Here is a 23,441-nt window from a genome sequence, read left to right as displayed (position 1 = left end):
TATTTTGGATGGGTTATGTGGGGCATGAACTCAGCCTACCTGGGCGCTGTTCCTGAGCTCTTCAGCTCAAGACTACCGCCCTACCCTTGAGTCAAGCCCTCCTTCCCATTTTCTAGAGGTTAATTGGAAATAAGATTCTCAGGTCCTTTTGTGCCCAGGCTGGCTTTGAACCTTGATCCTCAGATCTTAGCCTCCTGAGTAGCTCGGATTACAGGCGTGAGCCACCGTGTGCCCAGCTTAGAATTTACTTTTTAGGTTAAGTTCTGTGGTACCACTTAAGCCCATGCATCAAGTCAGTATGTGGCTGGGTATAAGGAAGGCACAAAGGACTGAGGACATGTCTTAAATGATAGATGTCCTGCCTAGCAAGTTCAAGGGCATGATTTCAATGCCCAGTGCCTCACCCCCCAAAAAACGTGAAAGTAAGGGAGAACTCGGTGTGTATATTACCAGTCTTCTGCATAATAGGCAGTGAGCTATCCTCGGGAGCTATGAGGTTGCACACAGGTGGTGCAGCTCACACCCCCTCAAGTGTTCTTTCCTTATGCCTTCAACAGTTAAGCTGTCATTTCCATGTTCACACCTCACATATACACAAAGACTACACAGACTTTGACATTGCTTCTGAGCCACATTTACCTCTGATTCTCTCCCTCTCAGTTCTGTATTTTTTTTTATTATTTATTTATTTATTTTCTTTTTGCCAGTCCTGGGCTTGAGCTCAGGGCCTGAGCACTGTCCTTGGAATTTTTCTCAAGGCTAGAGCTCTACCACTTGAGCCTCAGCACCACTTCCGGCTTTTTTCTATGTATATGGTACCCAGGAATCGAGCCTGGGTCTTCATGCATGCTAGGCAAGCACTCTACCACTGGGCCAAAGTCCTGACCGGTTCTGTATTTTTTTTAAATTCCTCTACAGGGTAGGATTCTCTCTCCCTCTCTCCCCTTCCTCCCATCCTCCCCTCTCCTTTTTAGTGGGGCTTGAACTCATGGGCCTGGGCTACAGGGTAGTTTTTAATCCCTGTAAAATGATGACATTATACAAGGCTGTTGTGACCTACCACTGAAGGGGTTCTTAATAAGTAATAATTATTACTTGCTTAAGAGGTTTAAGTGGTTTTCTATTTTTTTGTTTCAAAAACTATCTCCTAATTACCTCTGCTAATTAGGAGCTTCTGCCAGACGACCTGGGTAGCCATGAAGTTTTTTTCACCTTTGGCAAGTTGACTTAACCCAAAGATAGAATTGGGGTCTGGTTACCGAACAGTGATTATTTGGGGAGTTGGATAGACAGGTGAATGAGGAGGTACCCTATGTTCAGAGCTAGTGAAGACAGAGCTAGGACATCAATGTGCTGCGTTTTATATGTTTGTTTGTTTTGCCACTCCTGAGCTTGAACTTAGGGCCTGAGCACTGTCCTTGGGTTTTCTCTAGGCTAGAACCCTACCACTTGAGCCATAGCACCACTTCCAGCTTTTTCTATGTATGTGATACCAAGGAGTTGAACCTGGGTCTTCGTGCATGTTAGGCAAGCATTTTACCACTAGGCCAAACTCTGGGCCCCTGTGTTTTACATTCTACCAACTGAAGGGTGGCACAAAATGCTGTGGACACTAGGGAAAGCCAGTGGCATACTACAGTCACGTTTGGAAACTGAGGATGGCTTTGTGATGGAGACTGCATGTTCTCTGCTGCCCAGTGTCTACAGAGCCCCCTTTTCTTTTTGCAGAAACACTTCTCTACTCCATTCTATTCTTCACCCCACACACCCACACATTGCCTTTGATGGTCCAGATGAGCCTTATCTCTGTGCTGACATCTGAGATATCCTGAGGCCAATCTCATGGCTCACCCATCCTCAGACTTCACACACTCCACCTTCACCACCCTGGAAACTACTTCTACCATCTCAGCCTGAGCCTTCATTTATTTAATTTAGATTTCTGCCTCTTCTTTGTCTCCCAGAATGATGATCTTGATCTGTAGGAACCCTCTGTTTTCTCCTCTCCTCATTCAGGGTTAACACAGCCAGGCCCACTTACTACCTTTTTACCACGTGGAACCATCTCTTCATGCTCTTCACTCCTATGCTCTTGCTCCAAACACATTGGGTCCTTGATGATGTGATATAGCAGTCTCTCTCCTCCCAGGAGAGCTGCCAGAGCTGCTTATCTAACTATGCACGGATGATTCACACATATAATTCTAGCTACTCAGGCTTGAGCATCAAGAATCTACCAGCTTGGGAGACAAATCTGAGAAACTACTTTTACTTCCAATTAACCATCAAAGTACCAGAAATGGAGGTATGCATGGCTCAAATGATAGAGTTCCACCTGAGAGCAGAAAAGAGAGAGACCCTGAGTTCAAGCCCCAGTTTTGTCTCTGCATCTGTCTCTCCCTCTTTGTCTCTCTCTGACTCTCTCTCTGTCTCTCTGTCTCTCTCTCTCTCTCTGTCTCTGTCTCTCTCTCTCTCTCTCTCTCTCTCTGACACACGCACATCAAGAAGAAAGAAAAAGAGAAAAAGGAGCCAGGTGCAGTGGCTCACGCCTGTAATCCTAGCTACTCAGGAGGTTGAGATCTGAGGATCAAGGTTCAAAGCCAATCCAGGCACAAAATGATCTGAGATTATTATGAGATTTTTATGATCTGATTAGCCCCTAGAAACAGGAAGTAGTGCTTGGCTCAAGGGTAGGGTAGTAGCCTTGAGCTGAAGAGCTCAGGGACAGCGCTTAGGCAGGCCGAGTTCAAGCCCCATGACCCATTTAAAAAAAAAAAATAGAAAGAGGAAAGGAAAAAGTCCCCAAGTGCTTGGTAGGCAAACACTACTCTGAGCTACATCCCCAGTCTTTTTGTTTTAGCCTTTTTTTTTTGTTCCGGTCCTAGGGCTTGAACTTAGGGCCTTGGCACTGTCCTTAGGCTTTCCAGGGCTAGTACTCTACCACTTGAGCCACAGTATCACTTCCAGCTTTTTTTTTTTTTTTTTGCCAGTCCTGTGGCTTGAGCTCAGGGCCTGAGCTCTGTCCTTGGACTTTCTCAAGGCTAGAGCTCTACCACTTGAGCCTCAGCACCACTTCCGGCTTTTTTCTATGTATGTGGTACCGAGGAATCGAACCCAGGTCTTCATGCATGCTAGGCAAGAACTTTAACCACTAGGCCAAACTCCCGGCCAGTTCCAGCTTTTTTGTGTATGTGGTACTAAGGGCTGGAACCCAGGGTTTCTGCATGCTAGACAAGCATACCACCACTAGGACACGTTCCCACACTCCCACCTTTTTCTTGTTTTTGAGATAGGATCTTGCCAAGGGTGGCCTCAAATCTGAAATCCTCTTGCCTTTGCCTCTTGAGTGGCTAGGATTACCAGCATATACCACCACACCTGGATAACTACTAGAAAAATTTAAAGCTCAATACCTGGCTCACAATTGTGACTGCCATTTCTGCTAGATGGCTATTCAGTAACAAGCAAGTTTGTACAATATTGAGATAAAACATTATATTGGATACTTATTGATGTGCCATCTCATCTGTGGAACTCATATCTCCCGGTCACTTTACAGTTACAAGAAATGAGGGCTAACAGGTTGTTAGGACAATTGGCCCTTCCCCTCCAAAGTCTAATTCTACCTCCTGCTTGGGGAGATGGTGAAGGGGAGATAGAACTCATAGAAAGACAAGTATTAATGAAAGTTATTTTGAGCCGGGTATGATGGCTCATGCCTGTAATCCCAGCTACTCTGGAGACAGAGATCTAAGGATCGAGATTCCAAGCCAGCCCAAGCCAGCCTGGGCACAAAACGGGAAGTGGGGCTGTGGCTCCAGGGGTAGGGCGGTAGCCTTGAGCTGAAGAGCTCAGGGACTGCATCCAGTCTCAAGAGTTCAAGCCCCCCAAAAAATAAAAAGTAAAAAAGAGTTCAAGCCGCTATGACCAACAACAACAACAACAAAAAAAAAAATAGGGAAAAGGCTTTTGTCCTTCATAGATGAGAGAGATGCAACGAGGTCAGCGAATAGTTACAGTTAGAGACAGTCTTGTCCTTGCCATGAAAGTGGAATGCAAGTGTTGTGGTCAGGGTATTGTTAGAGCACTGGAGATAGAGAAGGAAGTTGGCCAGTTGATGAGAAATATGACAAACTTGAAATTGAAGCTAAATCTGAACAGATTAATAGAAATCATATGTCGTAGGTGTATTCTGCCCTGAAAGTTCAATCTAGGTTAGGGCCTCAAGGGAATGTCAGGGGTTTAAATGGAGAATTTATTCAGGATCAGATCAGTCTTTTTTGTACCCAAAGAATCAGAATTTTATATGCAGTGATGGGGAAGTAAGAAACAGTCATGCTGATAACATCATAAAAAGTGAATTAAAATTCAACATGAAGTTATTCCAGTAATTTAGGTAAAAAATATGAGAACCAGGTACTGGTGGCTCACGCCTTTAATCTTAGCTACTCTACAGGCTGAGATCTAAGGACTGTATTTTCAAGTTAGTGGAGGCAGGAAGTCTATGAGAGTCTTATTTCCAATTAACTTTGACAGGAAGCCTGAAGTGGATTTGTGTCTCAAAGTGGTGTAGCACTAGCCTTGAGCAGAAAAAGCACCTAGGAGCTGAGAGCTGAGGATCATGTTTCAAAGCCAGCCCAGGCACTAAAAGATGGAGAGACTCTTATCTCCAATTAACCACCAGAAAACTGGAAGTGGTGCTGTGGCTCAGGGGTAGGGCAGTAGCCTTGAGCTGAAGAGCTCAGGGACAGCGCATAGGCCCAGAGTTCAAGCCCTACAACCGACCAAAAAAGAGAAACCACATAGGCCCTCCGTTCAAGCCCTACCTATGACCATCACCCCCCATGTGTGTGTGTGTGTGTGTGTGTGTGTGTGTGTGTGTGTGTGTGTATATATATATATAATGTCATATTATATATGATATATAATCGTATCTAATATATATCCATGTATAATATATATAATTATATGTCCATATATATGGCTATAATATATCCATAATGGGGTGATATGGAGATGATATGTAGAACATAGTATCATCCAAGAGGACAAAGATTGAAGCCCACATTGAAGGTCTCATTGAAGGGCAAGGGGTGGAGGCAAGAGGGAGGCTTTGAACTCTGTGCTGTGCATGTATTCTATCTCACACCCACATTGAGATTTCCAGTTTACTACTGAAGTTGTAAGTCTAGAGTAGAGGAGAGAGGGTAGAGTACAACAAAAGGGAGGAATAAATGAAAGTAAGTGTATCAGGGCTAGGGATGAAGTTCAGTGGTAGAGTATGTGCTAAGTATGTGTATGGCTAAGTATGTATGTATGTGCTAAATATGTACGTGCTAAGGATGATGTAAGTACTAGGGTTCCATCTACAAGGAAAAACTTAGTTTTTGGGGTGTCTGCTCTGTGCTGCCTGGTTGTCAGGTTGTAGATGAGAATTTGCGTATAGATAGCATTATCTGGGGAGGTGACATGATTGAAAGAGATGAAGATTCTGCTTGCATACATTATCTTTTGAGGGGCAGGCTTCAGAAGGGGCTTGCAGAGTGGTCTTGGAGGCAGAACAAGTTCAGAGTGGCTGCATGGACACAAAGGGAGCAAAAAACATAAGGAGAAAAAGGGTGGTCATCCAGAGTCCAGAGCCTCTGGGAGATAAGTGTGAAATGTTGTTGGATTTAAAAACCAGGGCTTACCTTGGTAAGCCCATCTTTGCAGATGCTCTGCCATTACTAGGTGTGGAGTAAGTACATTAAAAGTTGTAGCACATTCAATTACAGAACATTTTCATCATCCCAGAAAGAAATCCTATGTCCATCAACCCAGACTTTTCGCTTCCCTCCAGACCTAGGCAACCACTGATGCTTTGTCTTCTTTGTCTCCTGTCTAAATTCAACTTAGAAAAGAGTAATCCACTCATACTATCTCTATGGACTCACCTTCCAGGTTCTTCTCAGGTCAAGAGATCTTATTCTGTAATGTAACTCTGTTGAGTAACATTGCTTAGGGTAGTGTCATTAGTGACCCTCTAATTGCTAGACCCATGGAAAATGTTCAGTAGTTACTTTTCTGCACTTTTTTTTTTTTATCCATTAAGTCACCAGTTTGCTTTGAGCTCTTGTTTTTATCATGGGTTCTTCTCCTGCCCCTGGCTAGATTCCACCTTTCTGAGTGATCGTATCTGTTCATGGTTCCAGCTCATGCCTTGCTGATGGTGTCTTTCCACAGAGCTCCAACTCAGTATTACTCACTGCCGTTTAGACATGACCTGGGCGTCTCACAGTCATTTCTTCATGGCTGAAGTGGAACTCAGCTCCCTCCCACCTGCAAGAAAACCCTTAACTCTTCCTTTTATTTCCTATCTTTTTTTTTTTTTTTTTTTTGTGGGTCATGGGGCTGTGTACCTGAGCTCTTCAGCTCAAGACTACTGTCCTACCCTGGGCCTGGGAGCTGTCCCTGAGCCCTTCATCTCAAGGCTACTGCCCTACCCTTGAGCCACAGTCCCACTTCCCATTTTCTAGTGATTAATTGGAGATAAGCATCTCACAGCTTTGTAGTGCCTGGGCTGGCTTTGAACTGCGATCCTCAGACCTCAACCTCCTGAGTAGCTAGGATTACAGGAGTAAGCCACCATGCCCAGCTTTATTTCCTATCTTACCCATGCATTCAAACTAGACAGAATAGCCTCTTTTTATCCCTAAAATAAATGTATCCGCTGAATTTTCTTCTACTAACTCTAAAACCTCTCTCTTTTACATTCCCACACTGGAGTCTTCATCTCTCTTAAGAACTATTTGAGGCCAGGAGTTTGGCCTAGTGGTAGAGTGCTTGCCTAGCATGCATGAAGACTGGGGTTTGATTCCTTGGTACCACATACATAGAAAAAGGCAGAAATGGTGCTGTGGCTCAACTCAAGTGGTAGAGCTTTAGCCCAAGGACAGCGCTCAGGTGCTGAGTTCAAGCCCAGGACTGGCCCCCAAAAAACTTATTTGAGTAGTTTTCTACTTTGTTACCATGCCTGCAACCACTCATACTGAAGTCCATTTAGTACATAGTCATTGAGAACTTTTTGAAAAATGTTCAAGTGGTAGAGTGCCTGCTTAGCAAGTGCTAGGCCTTGTTTGAAACTCCCATACTAGAAAACAGACAAAATCTTCACATCTTTAATTATTTATGCTCCTCTTCACACTTAAAGGATTGAACCTTACTACCAGTTTACATGAAGTATATGGGGTAAAAGAATTGGTAAAGGATATGGGAATGTAATTAGTCAGCTTGTGAGAACAAGGAATTCTACAAGCTACATGACTGATCTTAGTCAAATAAATGGCAAAAGTGGGGAAAACAGCATGAGAAAAGTACAGTCTTAAGAATATGTCAGGCTGGGTCCAGTGGCTCACCCCTATAATCCTAGCTAGTCAAGAGGCTGAGATCTGAGGATCGTGGTTCAAAGCCAGCCTGGGCACCCAAGTCTGTGAGCCTCTGATCTCCAATTAATCATTAGAAAATGGGAAGTAGGGCTGTGGTTCAAGGGTAGGGAAGTAACCTTGAGCTGAAGAGTTCAGGGACAACTCCCAGGCCCAGGGTAGGGCTCAGAGTTCAAGCCCCATACGACAAAAATAAATAAATAAATAAATAAAAAAGAATGTGGCAACAAGATATAGTGTACTGGATCCAAATGTGAATATACTAAGAATGGAGTGCGCACATCTCTGTGTGTGTGTGTGTGTATGCTAAGCTTGAACTTGGGGCCTCTACGCTATCCTTTATCTTTTTTGCTCAAGGCTAGCACTCTTACCATTTGAACTACAACACTTCCAGCTTTTTGGTGGTTTATTGGAGATAAGAGTCTCATGGACTTTCCTGCCCACGCTGGCTTCAAACCGCAGTTGCAGATCTCAACCTCTTAAGTAGTTAGGATTGGAAGCATGAGCCATCAGTGTCCAATGTAACTTTTTTTTGCCAGTCCTGGGCTTGAGCTCAGGGCCTGGGCACTGTCCTTGGGCTAGGCAAGCACCCCAATCACTAGGCCAAACTCCCAGCCCCAACGTAACTTTTAGTCTGTGTAGGCCGTTTTGCCATCTTCATTATGAAAGCCTGGAAATTAGGCTACAGGATTAACTCAACTTTGCTTCCCCTACATGCTCTGCACATACCAGTGACTCCTGTAGAGTCCAAGACTTAGATCTTCCAGGACTACCACATTCCACCCTCTACACTCCACACTCCCTATCCCCGCCTACACCATTCCAGCTACATTTTGTGAGGAGTTGAGAGTGAGGTCCAGTGTTTCCCTTGGCTAAAAGTAACCAGTATTGCAAAACTGAGTTGTTCCTTTGGAACTCTTTGCAGCTGTTTTCATGTGGCTATTGAAGGGGGGAGTGGTAGGTTTTATAATTGTTAGTGCAAAGAGGGATTCTGTTTCTAATCTGGGACAGCCAGCTGACTCATCAAATGCCTTGACCCCTGAAGTTTCCATCTTCCCCTTAGGAAAATGGAAAACAGCTCTTGTGTTTACAGACTAGCTCAGACCTGGCTCTGTGAAATAAAAATTATTACAGCCCAGTGTGGCAGTTTACATCTGTAATTCTAGCCCTTACAGGCCTGAGACAGGCGAATCAAGAATTTGAGGTCAGCCTGGGCTACATGTAATGAGATCCTGTGTTGAGGAAAAAGGATAAGAAAAGAAATATTAGCATCTTGTTTTTATTTCCTCTGATCTATTAAATGGAGGCGAATTTACCTTCTCTAAAGGAAACTGCAAACAATGGGTTTTATGAAGGCTATGCTTAAGGGGTATGGTTCCTTTTCCCCTCTTGTCCCTAGGTGGCAGTAGGAAGCAGAAAAACCTGCTTGACATCCTTAAATTCTTAAATTGAGTGCAAGGACTCTGTTGCTTACCTCTGCCCTACAATTCCTTTGGTCAGGCATTTCTAAGTTTTTTCCCAGACCAACTTAGACACCCATATATGGATTTAAGAAATGCTTGGCTGGGGTTTTTAGAGTTCTGTGCAGTCAGCTTTTATAGTTAAGAAATGGGTTGACAAAAGTAAAGGGAGGTCAGGAGTGTGGCCTAGTGGTAGAGTGCTTGCCTAGCATATATGAAGTCCTGGGTTTCATTCCTCAGTAACACATATACAGAAAAAGCTGGAAGCGGTGTACAAAAGGACCTGAGACTCTTATCTCCAGTTAACCTCTGGAAAACAGATCTGGAAAACAGAAAGTGGGGCTTGGCTCAAAATAAGGTGGTAGCCTTGAACTGGAAAGCTCAGGGACAGTGCCCAGGCCGAGTTCAAGCCCTATGACCCACAACAACAACAAAAAGGAGTATTACAGTTGGGACAAAGAGGTAAGAAAAAATCATCTTCCTTGGCATCTTGTGGATAGCCCACTGCTGAGACCTGCTGTCCTGCCATGGGACACATTTATACTTGTCCTCCAGGGCTACTGTGGGTCATCATAACCCTTTTCTTTCTTATGCAGCCAGAGGACACACTGCACAGATTACCACAGGCCACCCTAACTCCTCTGAAATCTATTTAGAAATAATAATTAGAAGTCTTTATTTGGAACTTTTTTCCTGTCTGCTTATGCTAGAGCTTTAACTCAGAGCCTCAAACTTTGTTTATGTGGGGGGGGGGCGGTCATGGGTTTTGAACTCTTGAGCTCTTCAGCTCAAGACTACCACCCTACCCTGGAGCCACAGCTTTGAGTCCCATTGTCTAGTAGACTGGCTTTGAACCTTGATACTCAGAGCTCAGCCTCTTAAGTAGTTAGGATTACAGGCAAGAACCAACGAGCCCCGCCTTTTATTTGTTTGTTTGTTTGTTTGTTTTTGACAGTCCTGGGGCTTGAACTCCTGGCCTGAGCAGTGTCCTTGGGCTTTCTCAAGGCTAGAGCTCTTCCACTTGAGCCACAGCACCACTTCCAGCTTTTTGTATGTATGTGATTCTGAGGAATGAACTCCAGTCTTCATGCATGCTAGGCAAGCATCCTACCACTAGGCCAAACTCTCAGCCCCAGGCCTCAAGCTTTTGCTTGGCTTTTTCCCTTGAGGATGGCTCCCTATCACTTGAGCCATCCTTCTACTTTGTTTTGTTTTTCGCTGATGAATTGAAGATTAGAATGTAATAGACTTTTGCTTAGGCTTGCTTCAAACTAATCCTCATATCTCAGGCCTTCTGAGTAGCTAGGATTACAGGATTAAGCCACCAGTGCGTAGCTCTTTTATTTTTATTTATTTTTATGTTTATTGAGATAGTTTTACTATGTAGCCCAGGCATTCCTGATTCTCACAATCCTTGGGTCTCAGCTTACTGGAGTATAGGTGTATGCCATTACACTAGGCTGAAACATTTTTCTTTTTCTTTTATTAATTTATTTTTTGTGGGTCATGAGACTTGAACTCGACTTGCCTAGGTACTATCCCTGAGCTCTTCAGCTCAAGGCTACCGTCCTACCCTTGAGCCAAGACCCACTTCCCATTTTCTAGAGGTTAATTAGCGATAAGAGTCTCAGGTCCTTTTGTGCCTGGGTTGGCTTTGAACCTTGATCCTCAGATCTCAGCCTCCTGAGTAGCTAGGATTACAGGGGTGAGCCACTGCTGGCTGGAACCCCGGTGCACCATAGATGTTTAGAGTTGATGGGAAGGAGAGAGGATATCAGGAGAATGAAAAGCAAAATGTAATAAAAAATAAATGTGAGAAATAAATAAATGTGAGAGGGACTGAGCTTAGGCACCTTCTGTGGACAGTGGGGGAATCATGTCCTGTCAGCTGAAGACCAGGCTTGGGGAAGTAGGGGGACCAGACACTACCTTTCTCTTCCCCATCCTACTGCCATTTTTTCATCATGGAATTCCTGAGTTCTTAGCTTTCTATTACTATACCCCTTGCATAAGGTGTTTGCCTTATTATGTAAACATATCCGGGTTTGCTCCATGTCCTAGGAGACCAGAAGCTAGTGAAGAGTCTCCATATTCCCCAGCGCTCTTATAGATTCTCCCTCCACGCACTGTCCTTGAGCTTTTTTTGCTCAAGGCCAGCATTCTACCACTTGAGCCACCATGCCACTTTCAGCTCTTTGTTTCTGTTTATGTGATACTAAGCAATTGAACCCAGGGGCTTCATGCATGTACTCTACCACCACACCACATGCCCAGCCTTCCCCCTCATAGACTCTTAATAAGGTTAACAGAATAGATGATGGAGGAGAAAACAGGGAAGAAGAGAGAATAAGAGGGACAAAGCAGTCATGATTGCGTTCAATGAAGGGTCACAGTAAGAAGTGGCAAATTTGTGAGGTGATGTTAGGGGCAGTTGATTGCAAGTGGCTGAAAAGTTGTTGGAGAGGAGCTTAGGAAAGAACTAAAAGCTGATCTGTCATGTGAGGAAGCATTCCGGTGTGGAGAAAAGGGTGGGCCAGGAATAGTATGAAAATGAGCCTGGGCACTCAGGTAAAGGTAGGACACTTGGAGCGAGCATCCACCTCTACTTGAGAAAAAGACTGTGCTACTCAGAGCTCCATTGATTGGAAGTAACTAAATCCAAATTCAAGCAACTGCAACACAGTTAGAAAGTTGGTTCATGTAAGGGAAGTCCAGGAGATAGTTACTCAAGTGTGACAGATATATCAGCAAGATTGTAGATGTATCCTCTGGCTTTTCTTTAGCTCCGTTACTGGGAAGGCCCTCAAAACTAAGTGACCTGGGCAGCTTCAGGCAGTATTCTGAAGAAAAGGGGGCTGCAAGAGACCAGGTATGACACATTGGTTTCCCACTGCTGAGCTGTGGGATGTCACGTTTTGACTGACCAGGCATAGGCCTCCTGAGAGAAGCAGTGCCATTAAGTGGGAATGGGGACCCAGAAGTGAGGGTAAAAACCCATAGGAGGACATTGCAAGGAGGTAAGCCCCTAGTTGAAGTCATTGCTGGAAACAGAGGAACTCAAGACCTGATTGTATATACCTACGTTTATTTTTTCCATGTTTTTCAGCATCTTCATGATACAGTGAAGAGGAATCTTGACAGCGCTGCCTCCCCTCAGAATGGTGATCAGCCAAATGGCTATGGGGACCTCTTTCCTGGGCATAAGAAGACCCGCAGGGAGACACCTCTGGGTGTCCCTGTGACTGCTAATGGGTTACCTCCAGCCTCACCCCTTGGTCAGCCTGAGAAGCCTTCTGGGGGAGATGCCCTGCAGTCCAGTGGGAAGCACTCCCTGGGGCTAGACTCCATCAACAAAAAATGTCTGGCAGACTCAAGCCTCCATTTGAATGGAGGCAGCAACCCCAGCGATTCATTTCCTCTGAGCCTGAATAAAGAACTGAAGCAAGAACCTGTTGATGACCTGCCGTGCATGATTACTGGGGCAGGAGGATCTATATCGCAGAGCAACCTCATGCCTGATCTCAATCTCAATGAGCAAGAGTGGAAGGAGCTCATCGAGGAACTGAACAGGTCAGTGCCTGACGAGGACATGAAGGACCTGTTCACGGAGGACTTCGAGGAGAAGAAGGACCCTGAACCTTCTGGTTCAGCCATACAACCCCCGCTGGCCCAAGACATTAATATTAAGACAGAATTCTCTCCAGCAGCCTTTGAACAAGAACAGTTAGGCTCGCCGCAAGTAAGGGCCGGGTCTGCAGGACAGACCTTTCTGGCACCTTCATCTGCCCCTGTGAACACGGACTCGTCCACCATTGGGGGCTCTCAGACCCTGTTCCACAACTCTGGTCAGCCTGGGGCAGACAGTCCTGGTTCCAACCTGATGCTGGCATCAGCCCAGGCCCAGAGTACACAAAGAGCCCTCCCAGGTGTGGTGTTGCCCAGCCAGGGCCCTGGAGGGGCCTCAGAGCTTTCCTCTGCCCACCAGCTCCAGCAGATTGCTGCCAAGCAGAAGCGTGAGCAGATGCTCCAGAACCCACAGCAAGCTGCCCCGGCCCCTGCCCCGGGCCAAATGTCCACATGGCAGCAGGCAGGGCCTCCTCACAATCCTTTAGAGGTCCCTTATCCCATGGAGAAGTCTTCCAGTCCTCCCGGCTACAAGCAAGACTTCCCCAACTCTAAACTGATCATGATGTCTAGCGTGACCAAGAGTTCCCCTCGGCCTGGAGCCCCCTACCTCCAGCCCAGCCACGTGAGCCTGCTGAGTCACCAGTCCCCAAGTGGCTTGAATCCGAGCACCGTGAATACTCAAGGGGCAGCGCTGGACTACGGCAATACCAAGCCCCTTTCTCATTATAAAGCAGACTGTGGGCAAGGGGGCCCAGGGTCTGGCCAGAACAAGTCAGCCTTGATGGCCTATCTTCCCCAGCAGCTGCCTCATCTGAATAATGAGCAGAATCCCTTGTTTCTGATGAAACCAAAGCCGGGAAACATGCCCTTCCGCTCACTGGTTCCACCTGGCCAGGTAAGTGCCTGGCATCCTTGCCATTCTCTGTTGCAGACATCAGTGAGGTAACGGCTGAGTTGGGCCCAAGTAAGAAAGTAGCAGCTGCTGCCAGCCTTTGAATTCTATGGGAGTAAAAATGTAAAATAAACCAATTACAGTTTTCAGTAAATAAAAATAGTTTCCCTAATATACTTTTTTTTTTTTTTGCCAGCATACCCCTTCCAGCTCTTTCTGTTTATGAGGAATCGAACCCAGGGCTTCATGCATGCTGGGCAAGCACTCTGCCACTAAGCCACATTCCCAGCCCTATAACTTGATTTGAAAAATCATCTCATTTAGTCCAGTGTCCCTGTCATGTTGTGTAGTTAAGCTCATTTGTAGCTGTGCTTTGTAGGTAATGCACACCTTTAAGGTGTTTTTTAGAGGCTTTTGGAGAGTCACCTTCTGTGTTCAGTCCTTGAGCCAGGAGGGTGGCATGCATCAAAGTCCAAGAAGCTACTCAGGAAACTAGGGCAAGAGGATCTCAAAGTGGAGACCTGCCTGGGCTATATATATATAAGATCCTGTCTCAAAACCAAATCCTGCTGAACAAGCACCAGTGGCTCATGTCTGTAATCCAAGCTACTCAGGAGATAGAGATCTGAAGATCGAAGTTCAAAGCCAGCCCAGGCAGGTAAAGTCCATGAGACTTTTAACTCGAATTAACGACCAGAAAACCAAAAGTGGAGGTGTGGCTCAAAGTGGTAGAGTGCTTGAGCAAAAGAGCTCAGGGGCAGTACCCTGAGTATTAGCCATTAAACATGACCTGTAGACAGGAAAGCAGTGATGTGAGAGTACTTCGTACTTTACAAAGCCCCCCCGCCCCCAGAGTTCTGCATCTTCTGGACAGTGAGGACATTACGCCACACTTCCGTGAACATTACACCATTGCAACCTCTAAGATTACAATCTTGATTATATAATGGAACAAATAAGAACTACAGAGGAGCTCGAAAAGATGAACTTGTTTACATAAAATTGCTTTTTGCCCTTTTTCTTGTTTTCTCCATTTTTCTAATTGTAAATAATGATGTTGGCATAATATTGCGGTAGCCTGTAAATCTGATAAAGTTCTGATACATAGTTGGGGATCTGTTTTTTTGTTGTTGTTGTTGTTGTTTGTTTTGATGCTGATACTGGGGTTTGAACTTAGGCCCTTGCTTGGCTTTTTCATTCATAACTGATACTCTACCACTTGAATCATACCTCCACTTCTGGCTTTTTGGTTGTTAAACGGCAATGAGAGCCTTAACAGTTTTATCATCCTGGACTAGCTTTAAACATTGATCCTGAGATCTCAACCTCCTGAGTATTACCTAGGATTACAGTCATGAACCGCTGGCACCCATATATATATATATATATATCAGTATTTGTTTGTTTGTTTTGGGCCAGTCATAGGCTTGAACTTAGAGGCTATGAGCTGTTTTTGTTCAAGTCTGGTGTTCTACACTTGGAGCCACAGCTCTAATTCTGGTTTTCTGATGGTTCGTGGATTTTTTTCTGCCCTGGCTGGCTTTGAACCAGGATCCTCAGACCTGAGCCTCCTGAGTAGCTAGGATGGTTTCAAATTCTTGACTCATCATTCGGAACCATGATTCTTCTACCTATCCTTCTCTTGTAGCTGGTGTCACAAAAGTAGCTCAGCTTATTGAGATAAGGTCTCCTTATTCTTTTTCTTTTCTTTGCCCTTCCAGGGGCTTGAACCCAGGGCCTGGGCACTGTCTCTGAGCCATTCTCTGCTCAAGACTAGCACTCTACCACTTGAGTAACAGTGTCTGGCTTTTTCTGTGTATGTGGTACTGAGGAATCAAACCCAGGGCTATATGTGTGCTAGGCAAGTACTGTACCACTAAGCCACATTCCCAGCCCTGCCTTTGTTATTATTCTTATTATTTATTTATTTATTTTTGGCCAGTCCTGGGTCTGAGCACTGTCCTTGGACTTTCTCAAGGCTAGAGCTCTATCTCTTGAGCCTCAGCACCACTTCCGGCTTTTTTTTTTTTTTTTTTTTTTTTTTGCCAGTCCTGGGCTTGAGCTCAGGGCCTGAGCACTGTTCTTGGACTTTCTCAAGACTAGTGCTCTACCACTTGAGCCTCAGCACTATTTCCGGCTTTTTTTTATGTATGTGGTACTGAGGAATCGGACCTGGGTCTTCGTGCATGCTAGGCAAGCACTCTACCGCTATGCCAAACTCCCGGCCCCTATATCAGTATTTTTTAACACAAACATGATGAAAGTTAATCATTCTGTTCCCAGAAAAATGCTGGTACTCTGTAGATGGACGTACAATTTCAGGCTGTTTGGAGATAGCCTAAAACCCAGGCTTACATCCTCAGGATGTGACATTTCCATCTACCAGATCGCCTTCCTCAATCAAGCATTTCAACAGTCAGGTTATTGTTTAGCTTGCTTAAGTTTGCCTAGTGTAAAGTCACAGTAAGTTGTTTGTTGAGCAGCATAGGTTTTAGTCTCCACCCAACCCACTAGATAGGGGAGTTCAGTAGAGATTTGCCATGACAAAAGAGCCTTGAAGAAGGCTCTCATTGGGTGAAGGTCACCTGGCAGCTCTCCCTCTTGACTGGCATTGCTTTATCTGTTGACAGGAGCAGAATCCTCCCAGCGTCTCAGGGCCAGCTCAAGCCGCCAGCGTGGGGACTCAGCCACCTGCTGTGTCTGTAGCCAGCACTCATAGCAACTCCCCATATCTCAGCAACCAGCAGCAGGTGGCTGTAATGAAGCAACATCAGTTGCTCTTGGACCAGCAGAAACAGAGAGAGCAACAGCAGAAGCATCTGCAGCAGCAGCAGCAGCAGTTCCTGCAGAGGCAACAGCACCTTCTGGCAGAGCAGGTGATGAGAAACCTGGAAAAGACTGCACAGGCAACACTTTTGCCCATGTATTTGCACTAACATGTTTGCACACCCCCTGCCATAGTGCTTTGTCCTTTCTAGTCCCCTTTTCAGTAGTAGGAGATTTCTTAGAGCTGGCTTATGTTAGAAGGCACTCATGTCACTGAGTGGGGATTTGTGAACACAAAATCTCTGGCTAAAACTGTTTGTATAAGGGACCTTTTTCCATCTTTCCAGTTAGCACCTTGCAAACCACTGAGCTTTGTTAGTGGCTGTGCAGCTCAGCTTCACTGTGAATGGGAAGTCTGATAGAAGCAGGAGGTGACGGGTAAAGAACATCCATCCCTGTGGTTCTGAGGTTGCAGAATCTGAGATGCACAGTCCAGTCCCTTCACTTAAGCTGTACAATTGTAGTTGATCTTTTTACATTCAGAATTGTGTAGCCATTAGCATAGTCTATTTTAGAACATTTTCATTACTCAAACCAAAGGCCGTGTCCCTCCAGAAGAGGGATCCTGTTTGTAAATAACATACTTGGACACTACTTTGCTCTGACATAACTCTGCTCTTTTGGGAGGATGGGGGTGTCTGTGTTCAAGCTTGAACTCAGGGTTAGGTGCTGTCCTTGTGCTTTCGTATTCAAGGTTAGCATTCTACCACTTGAACCATAGCTCTACTTCCTGCTTTTTTTGGTGGTTATTTGGAGATAAGACTTTCATAGACTTTCTTGCCTAGGCCGGCTTTGAACTGAAGCTCTCAGATCTCAGCTTTCTGAGTAGTTAGGATTACAGATATCTACCACCCAGCTTGCATCCCAGCTTGCTCATTTGTTTTTGCTTTTCCTCTTACATGAGTTTTATTATTCTGTTTTGTTCTTGGCATATTGTAGGAGAAGCAGCAGTTTCAGCGCCATCTGACCCGTCCACCCCCCCAGTACCAAGACCCAACACAAAGCACCTTCCCACAACAGGTTGGACAGTTCACAGGTAAAGGCTGGAGTGGAGTGGACACAGATGGAATGAATGTATTACCAGTCAGTCATTTCAGCTCCCTATTGGTCTTGTTCAGTGCTAATTGAGTTCCTAGCTCTGCACTAGGTACAAAATGAATGGTCTGTTCAAGAAGCCTAGATTGCTAGTTTTCCTATATTAGAAGAGGATCCCAGGTGAGGCACTTGTGACTCACACCTGTAATCCTAGCCATTCAGGAGGATGAGAGCAGGCAAGTCTGTGGGACTCTTATTCTAATAAACTATTCAGAAAAAAATTTAAGTGGTACAGTGGCTCAAGTGGTAAAGCACTAGCCCTTGAGTGCAGAGAGGCTCAGGGACAGCGCCCAGGTTCTAAGTTCAAACCCCAGGACCAGCAAATATAAAAATAAAAAGAAGAGAATTCCAGAGGCGTGGACTGCTAGGCATGCTTTTTTGGGGGCGTGGGGGGGGTGTCAGTTGTCGGACTTAAACTCTGGGCCTGGGCACTTCAGCTCACACTACCCCTGGAGCTACAGCGACACTTCTGGTTTTCTGGTTAATTGGAGATAAGATTCTCTTAGACTTTAGTCCCTGGGCTGGCTTGAACTACCATCCTCAGATCTCAGCCTCCTAAATAGCTAAGATTACAGGCATGAGCTACTGAGCTTGGCTTCCTTGCTATCTTTTGTTTTTCTGTGGGTCCTGGAGCTTGAACTGGGCCTGGGCACTGTCCCTGATCTCTTCAGCTCAAGGCTACCTCCCTACCCTTGGGCCTAGCCCCACTTCCTTTTCTAGAGGTTAATTGGAGATAAGAGTCTCACAAACTTTAGTGCCTGGGCTGGCTTTGAACTGAGATCCTCAGATCTCGCCTCCTGAGTAGCTAGGATTACAGGTGTGAGCCATTGGCTCATTGCTCTCTTTTGAAGCAAAATCATTTCTAGTTGAAGGACATTCTGTGTGCGTGTGTGTGTGTGTGTGTGTGCGCGTGTGTGTGTGTGTGCGCGTGCGTGCGCACATGTGCACACTGCTAACTAGAACTTGTGCCTTTACTTGGCTTTTTTACTCAAGGGTGGCACTAATGTCTCATTTCTACTTCTGGCTTTTTATTAATTAATTAGAGATAAGAATCCCTCAGATTTGGCTGCCTTCAGTGGCTTTGAACCTTGATCCTCAGATCTCAGACTCGTTAGCAGGTTAGATTAAAAGCATGAGTCACCAGTGCTCAGCCTCTTTTGCCTGTTCCACACTTGGCCAAGCCAGCCTCTTGAATTTGGGGCCTAGAGCTTACTCTCCTTTCTTGCTCACTGATGACATTGAGACACATCCTTCCTTTTTGCTGGTTTTTTTTTGGAAGTAACTCTCAGACTTTTCTTCCTAGACTGGCTTCAAATCCTAGTCCTTCAGTCTGTCTCCCAGTACAGGGGCTTGAATGCAAGGCCTCACACTCTTGGTTTTCTCCTTTTGTTGATTAACTGGAGATGAGAATCTTGGGGGCTTTTTTTTTTTTTTTTTACCAGGGCTGGCTTTGAACTGGGTTCCTTAGGTCTTAGAGCCTTCTGAATAGATAGGATTATAGGCACTGGCATCTGACCATAAGTACCTTTAAGCCTCATTGTGAAATCTTCCTAGTCACCTAGTCTTCAGGCCCCTGTGTTTCTAGAGCCCCCTGCTCATACCCTGTGGCGCCTTTGCCCTCCAAAAGGCAGATTCAGGAATGGATCCATCTTAAAATCCCCAGTATCCAGCCTAGCCCACCACTGAACAAAACTTGAGCTGGTATCCAAAAGGAAGCTGGAGAAGCTGACTGGCTTTTCCTCCCTGGAGCTTCAGTCCTCTTTCTAAATGCTGTCACTGTTTTGGATCTGGCCTCCATTACAATCTATGGAAGACTTTCTGCCCCTCCTGTCCCAGGGCACTGTTCTTGGTAGTTTGCCATTATCTACAGAGATCTGATATTACCATGTTCTCCTTGCCTATGGAAGATGATCAGCAGCTTAGATCAGAAGTGTTTCCACAGTGACAGTCAGGGAATACCAACTTGATTGACAGACTCTTCTGTCTTCTAGGATCCTCTGCTGCTGTGCCTGGCATGAACAACCTGGGTCCATCCAACTCCAGCTGCCCTCGGGTGTTCCCTCAGCCTGGGAGTCTGATGCCAATGGGCCCTGGACATGCTTCTGTTTCCTCCCTCCCCTCCAACTCAGGCCAGCAGGACCGGGGTGTAGCCCAGTTCACTGGCTCCCAGAACATGCCTCAAAGCAGCCTCTATGGCATGGCTTCTGGTATAACACAGTTAGTTGCCCAGGCTCCTCCACAGGCCACCAATGGACATGCCCACATTCCACGGCAGACCAGCGTGGGTCAGAACACTTCAGTACAAGCTGCTTATGGACAGAACTCTCTGGGGAGCTCTGGCCTCTCCCAGCAGCACAATAAGGGGACCCTAACCTCTGGTTTAACGAAGCCGCAGGTCCCAAGGGTGTCAGCAGCCATGGGAGGTCAGAATACCTCATGGCAGCACCAGGGAATACCAAACCTGAGTGGCCAGACCCCAGGGAACAACAATGTAAGCCCTTTCACTGCAGCCTCCAGCTTCCACATACAGCAGGCCCACCTGAAAATGTCCAGTTCACAGTTCTCCCAGGCAATGCCCAGCAGGCCTATGGCCCCCATGAGCTCGGCAGCTGCAGCGGGGTCCATGCTGCCCACAGTGAGCACACATCAGAGGACCAGTGCCCCTGTGCCTGCACCTCCTCAGGCAGCCCCCCAGCAGGGCTTGCCTGGCTTGAGCCCCGGAGGGGCTGAGCTAGGGGCTTTCAGCCAGAGCCCCACCTCCCAGATAAGTGGCCGGACCGGACTGCACTGTGCCCAGGCCTACCCTGTGCGGACCTCGGGCCAAGAGCTGCCCTTTGCCTACAGCGGGCAGCCTGGCAACAGTGGGCTCTCAAGCGTGGCAGGACCTACCGACCTGATCGACTCCCTGCTGAAGAACAGGACTTCCGAGGAGTGGATAAGTGACTTGGATGACTTTCTAGGGTCTCAGTAATGGAGGATTTGTGATATTTTTAGTGTGCAGATGGCCTATATTTTTGTTCTCAGATTCAAAAAGGGGCAACTACTTTGGACCAAAAGCCCGTGATCCAGGGAGCTAGCGAGCCTGAGCCTCAGCTAAGGCCCATCCCTTGCGGAATCTGCAAGGTTCCCAGGCTAGCAGTTACGGTCCGTCGGGATGGTCCCAGCCCATCTGCTGGCATCACTGCCTGGTGCTGAGAGAGCAGGAAGGTGACCAAAAACAAACAGCAGCAGTGTGACTCCACAGTGTCAGGCTTAGGAAAGTCTGTGCCATCGTGTTGACTTCAAGGTTTCTCCACTGGCCGTGTGTTGGAGATAAGTTTTTACTGAAACTTTAAATAGAATTACTTGCAATTTGTAGCATAAAAGAGATTTTAATTTTTTTTTAAAGAAAGGTTTTAAAACAGATTAGGCTAGGTGGTGGTTTATACTGTTTATATGGCATTGGACCTAAGCTTTTTCTTTTAATTCAGAGCCCCTTTTTTTCCCTCTCTGTCAGCTTTCATGGGAGGGGGGTAGCCGGGAAATCATTCCCTAAGTAAGCACAGGCTGTGATTGCAGATGCCAAAAAGGAGCAAGATGCCATGAGGACAGATCTGATGACCACCTAGCAGTGCTGTCCTTGTCACTCACTCTTGAGCACCACAGGCCCTGTACCAAGCCAAATGCTAAAGAGAGTTTTGGGGGTTCAGTCCTCAGCTTGTGTGTGTTGTCTCTGATACCTTGTATTAAACGTGGTAGGTTCATGTTCATTTGTGCACGGATGGCTTTCCTCTACCCCATCTCATGACCTCTCTTTCATACTCCCCCACCCCAGCCAAAATGGGAAATGATGATTTACTACATTGGTGGAGGCAAAAAGTTGTTAAGATTCCTTAGGGAACCCCAGCATTGAAAAGGTTTAGGGGACGAAGGCTGCAGGCCAGCCCAAGGGAAGGGGTTCCACTTTGCCAGCTTCTGCCACTCCCTCCTCAAATGACTTGCACTTTTTAAAAGATTGTTTTATAACACTAATGCATCCTTTCTGTAGACTCAAGTGGATTCACTTTGGAGGTCTATTAAATGGACCTGACTGAGCTGAGAGACCACAGAATAGAATATGGCATGTGGCTTCTTTATGGAGAACAAGAAAGAAAGCACTTGCCAAAATGAGAAGCAAGATGGTGAGAGCAGGGAAAGACCCTCAGTGTGGGATAGAGGGAAAAGAGTTCGTTGAAGAGTGGCTTACATGCAGAAATACAACCCCATTTGTATCTCCTTGGAGTATCAAGATGAAGCATTCAAAGCCTGGTAGAACTGATCTAAGGAAAAGACTCATGTGACCAGCCTGAGGGAAGGGAAGGGTGGGACACCCATTGTCAATTAGTTTGCACCAGCAGTGCCTTTGTCACTGAGGGCACTCAGGTCCTCAGAGGCTCTAATAGCCATTTCCCTTTAGCCCCCTCCCAGCCTTCCCCAGATACTCCACTTAGCTCTCAGCGAAGGGGACTGATTATAAAGCCAGTGAAGGCTCCACTCTCAGAAAATTCCCCAATCTGAAGGGGAAGAGGGTGACTTCAGCAGGTTTTCTACCAAATATAGGGCTGAAGGCTGGTTATGGATCCCCATTCCGCTCCTAGACTGGCCCCAGCTGCTGCCCACTTCCTGCCTCTATCCATTGGGCACTAACCAGCCCCAGCACTCTGCCTTAGGCCCCGGGCTACACAGAAAGTGGGCCTCTCACTTGCTGCAGTGTCATAGCAATAAAATGTGATTCTTGGGGTTTCCCCACAGAGCTACCCACTGCTTTATTTATGAATCTAGCTTTGGGGAGTCAGGAGGAGACATTTCCGTGCACATCCCCGTCTTGCTGGAGCCAGGACTCAGAAGAAAAGGGTGCTCGGACTTTTGTTATACACATGTGCTTTGTGTAAATAAATGTTTACAATTTTATATTGAAGATGGAATAAGCGTTAGAGCTTCCAACTGTATATTTTTTACTTTTATAGATTTTAAAACTATGATCCTTTATATATGTGTTGTGGGGGCTATAATGTTTTATCGCAAACAGTGGTATTGTTAACTTTTTATGGTCATCAAAAGTACATTTTAAGAAAATCCTATTAATCCCCTTATTCTTCTACTTCCCTTAACTATGGTATATACCAAAAAGAAATCTTTACTTTCCTTGTTTTATCAGTATAAAAATAATAAAAATATTTTGTTAGTATGGAAACTGCCTGTGTATTTGACTTTCCATGGATGGATGGAACAGCAGGGGAAATTTGATAACATTGATGTTCTGCTGTGATTTAACATTGTTTTCTTTTCCTCTTCCCCCCCCCCAAATAACATTGGGGTTTGAACTCAGGACCTGTAACTTGTTAGGCAAATGCTCCATCACGTGAGCATAGTCCCAGTCCTAACTTGGCTTTTTTACTGTACATTGTTGGGGAGACTTAGTTTGGTTGAGGGCTCAGCAGTATTTGCTCTGTAATGTAGATATTAAACCATCACTTGTGTTGCTAAGAGAAACCGCTATATGAAGCCAGGCACTGGTGGCTCACGCCTATAATCCTAGCTATTCAGAGGACTGAGATCTCAGGATCCCGGTTCAAAGCCACCCTGGGAACAAAAGTCCATGAGACTCTTATCTCCCAATTAAGCACCAGAAAACAGAGAGTGGTGCTGTGGCTCACGTGGTAGAGTGGTAACCCTGAGTTGAAGAGTTCAGGGACAGTGCCCAAGCCCAGAGTTCAAGCCCTGAGACCAACAGACCAAAGAAGAAGGAGGAAGGGAGGAAGAGAGGGAGGGAGGGAGGGAGGTAGGGAATGGGAGGAAGGGAGGGAGGGAAAAAGAAGGAAAGAGACAGAAAAGTAACTGAAGTAAAAGGGATTATGGAAATGTCTCCAGTGGTAGAAGCTGTCTAGCAAGTGCCAAGGCTCTAAGTTCTAAACCCAGTACCTCAAGAAAGGGAGAGGATATATATGGAGGGTTCTGCTTGACACGTAATAATGATTTTCTTGTGATTCTTATGTTACAAGAGAATTGAAAAGAAGCCTGACTAATAATAGACATAAAAATTGCCTTCCCGCAGCCATTTCTAAGGTTTTAAGCCACAGGGCCTCAGCAGTAGCAAAGGAT

At 45.8% G+C, this 23,441-nt stretch overlaps 1 protein-coding gene across 1 annotated transcript in view; it reads left to right on the top strand.

Annotated features, from left to right (window-relative positions):
• Positions 1-22,523, top strand: part of Maml1 (mastermind like transcriptional coactivator 1) — a 32,839-nt gene extending 10,316 nt beyond the window's left edge. The window contains exons 2-5 of the mRNA XM_090320757.1: positions 11,988-13,403; positions 16,031-16,276; positions 17,166-17,262; positions 19,313-22,523. Coding sequence (XP_090176883.1) covers positions 11,988-13,403; positions 16,031-16,276; positions 17,166-17,262; positions 19,313-20,292 — 2,739 coding nt within the window. The 3' untranslated portion in view covers positions 20,293-22,523. The remainder of the gene's footprint in view (positions 1-11,987; positions 13,404-16,030; positions 16,277-17,165; positions 17,263-19,312) is intronic.
• The last annotated feature ends 918 nt before the right edge of the window (positions 22,524-23,441 follow it).

This window comes from Megascapheus bottae, chromosome 29 (genome assembly GCF_031878675.1).
Source record: "Megascapheus bottae isolate mThoBot1 chromosome 29, mThoBot2.hap1, whole genome shotgun sequence".
In the NCBI taxonomy this organism is placed as follows: domain Eukaryota; kingdom Metazoa; phylum Chordata; class Mammalia; order Rodentia; family Geomyidae; genus Megascapheus; species Megascapheus bottae.
Note: the sequence above shows the minus strand (reverse complement) of the source record. Positions and strands in the feature narration are given on the sequence as shown.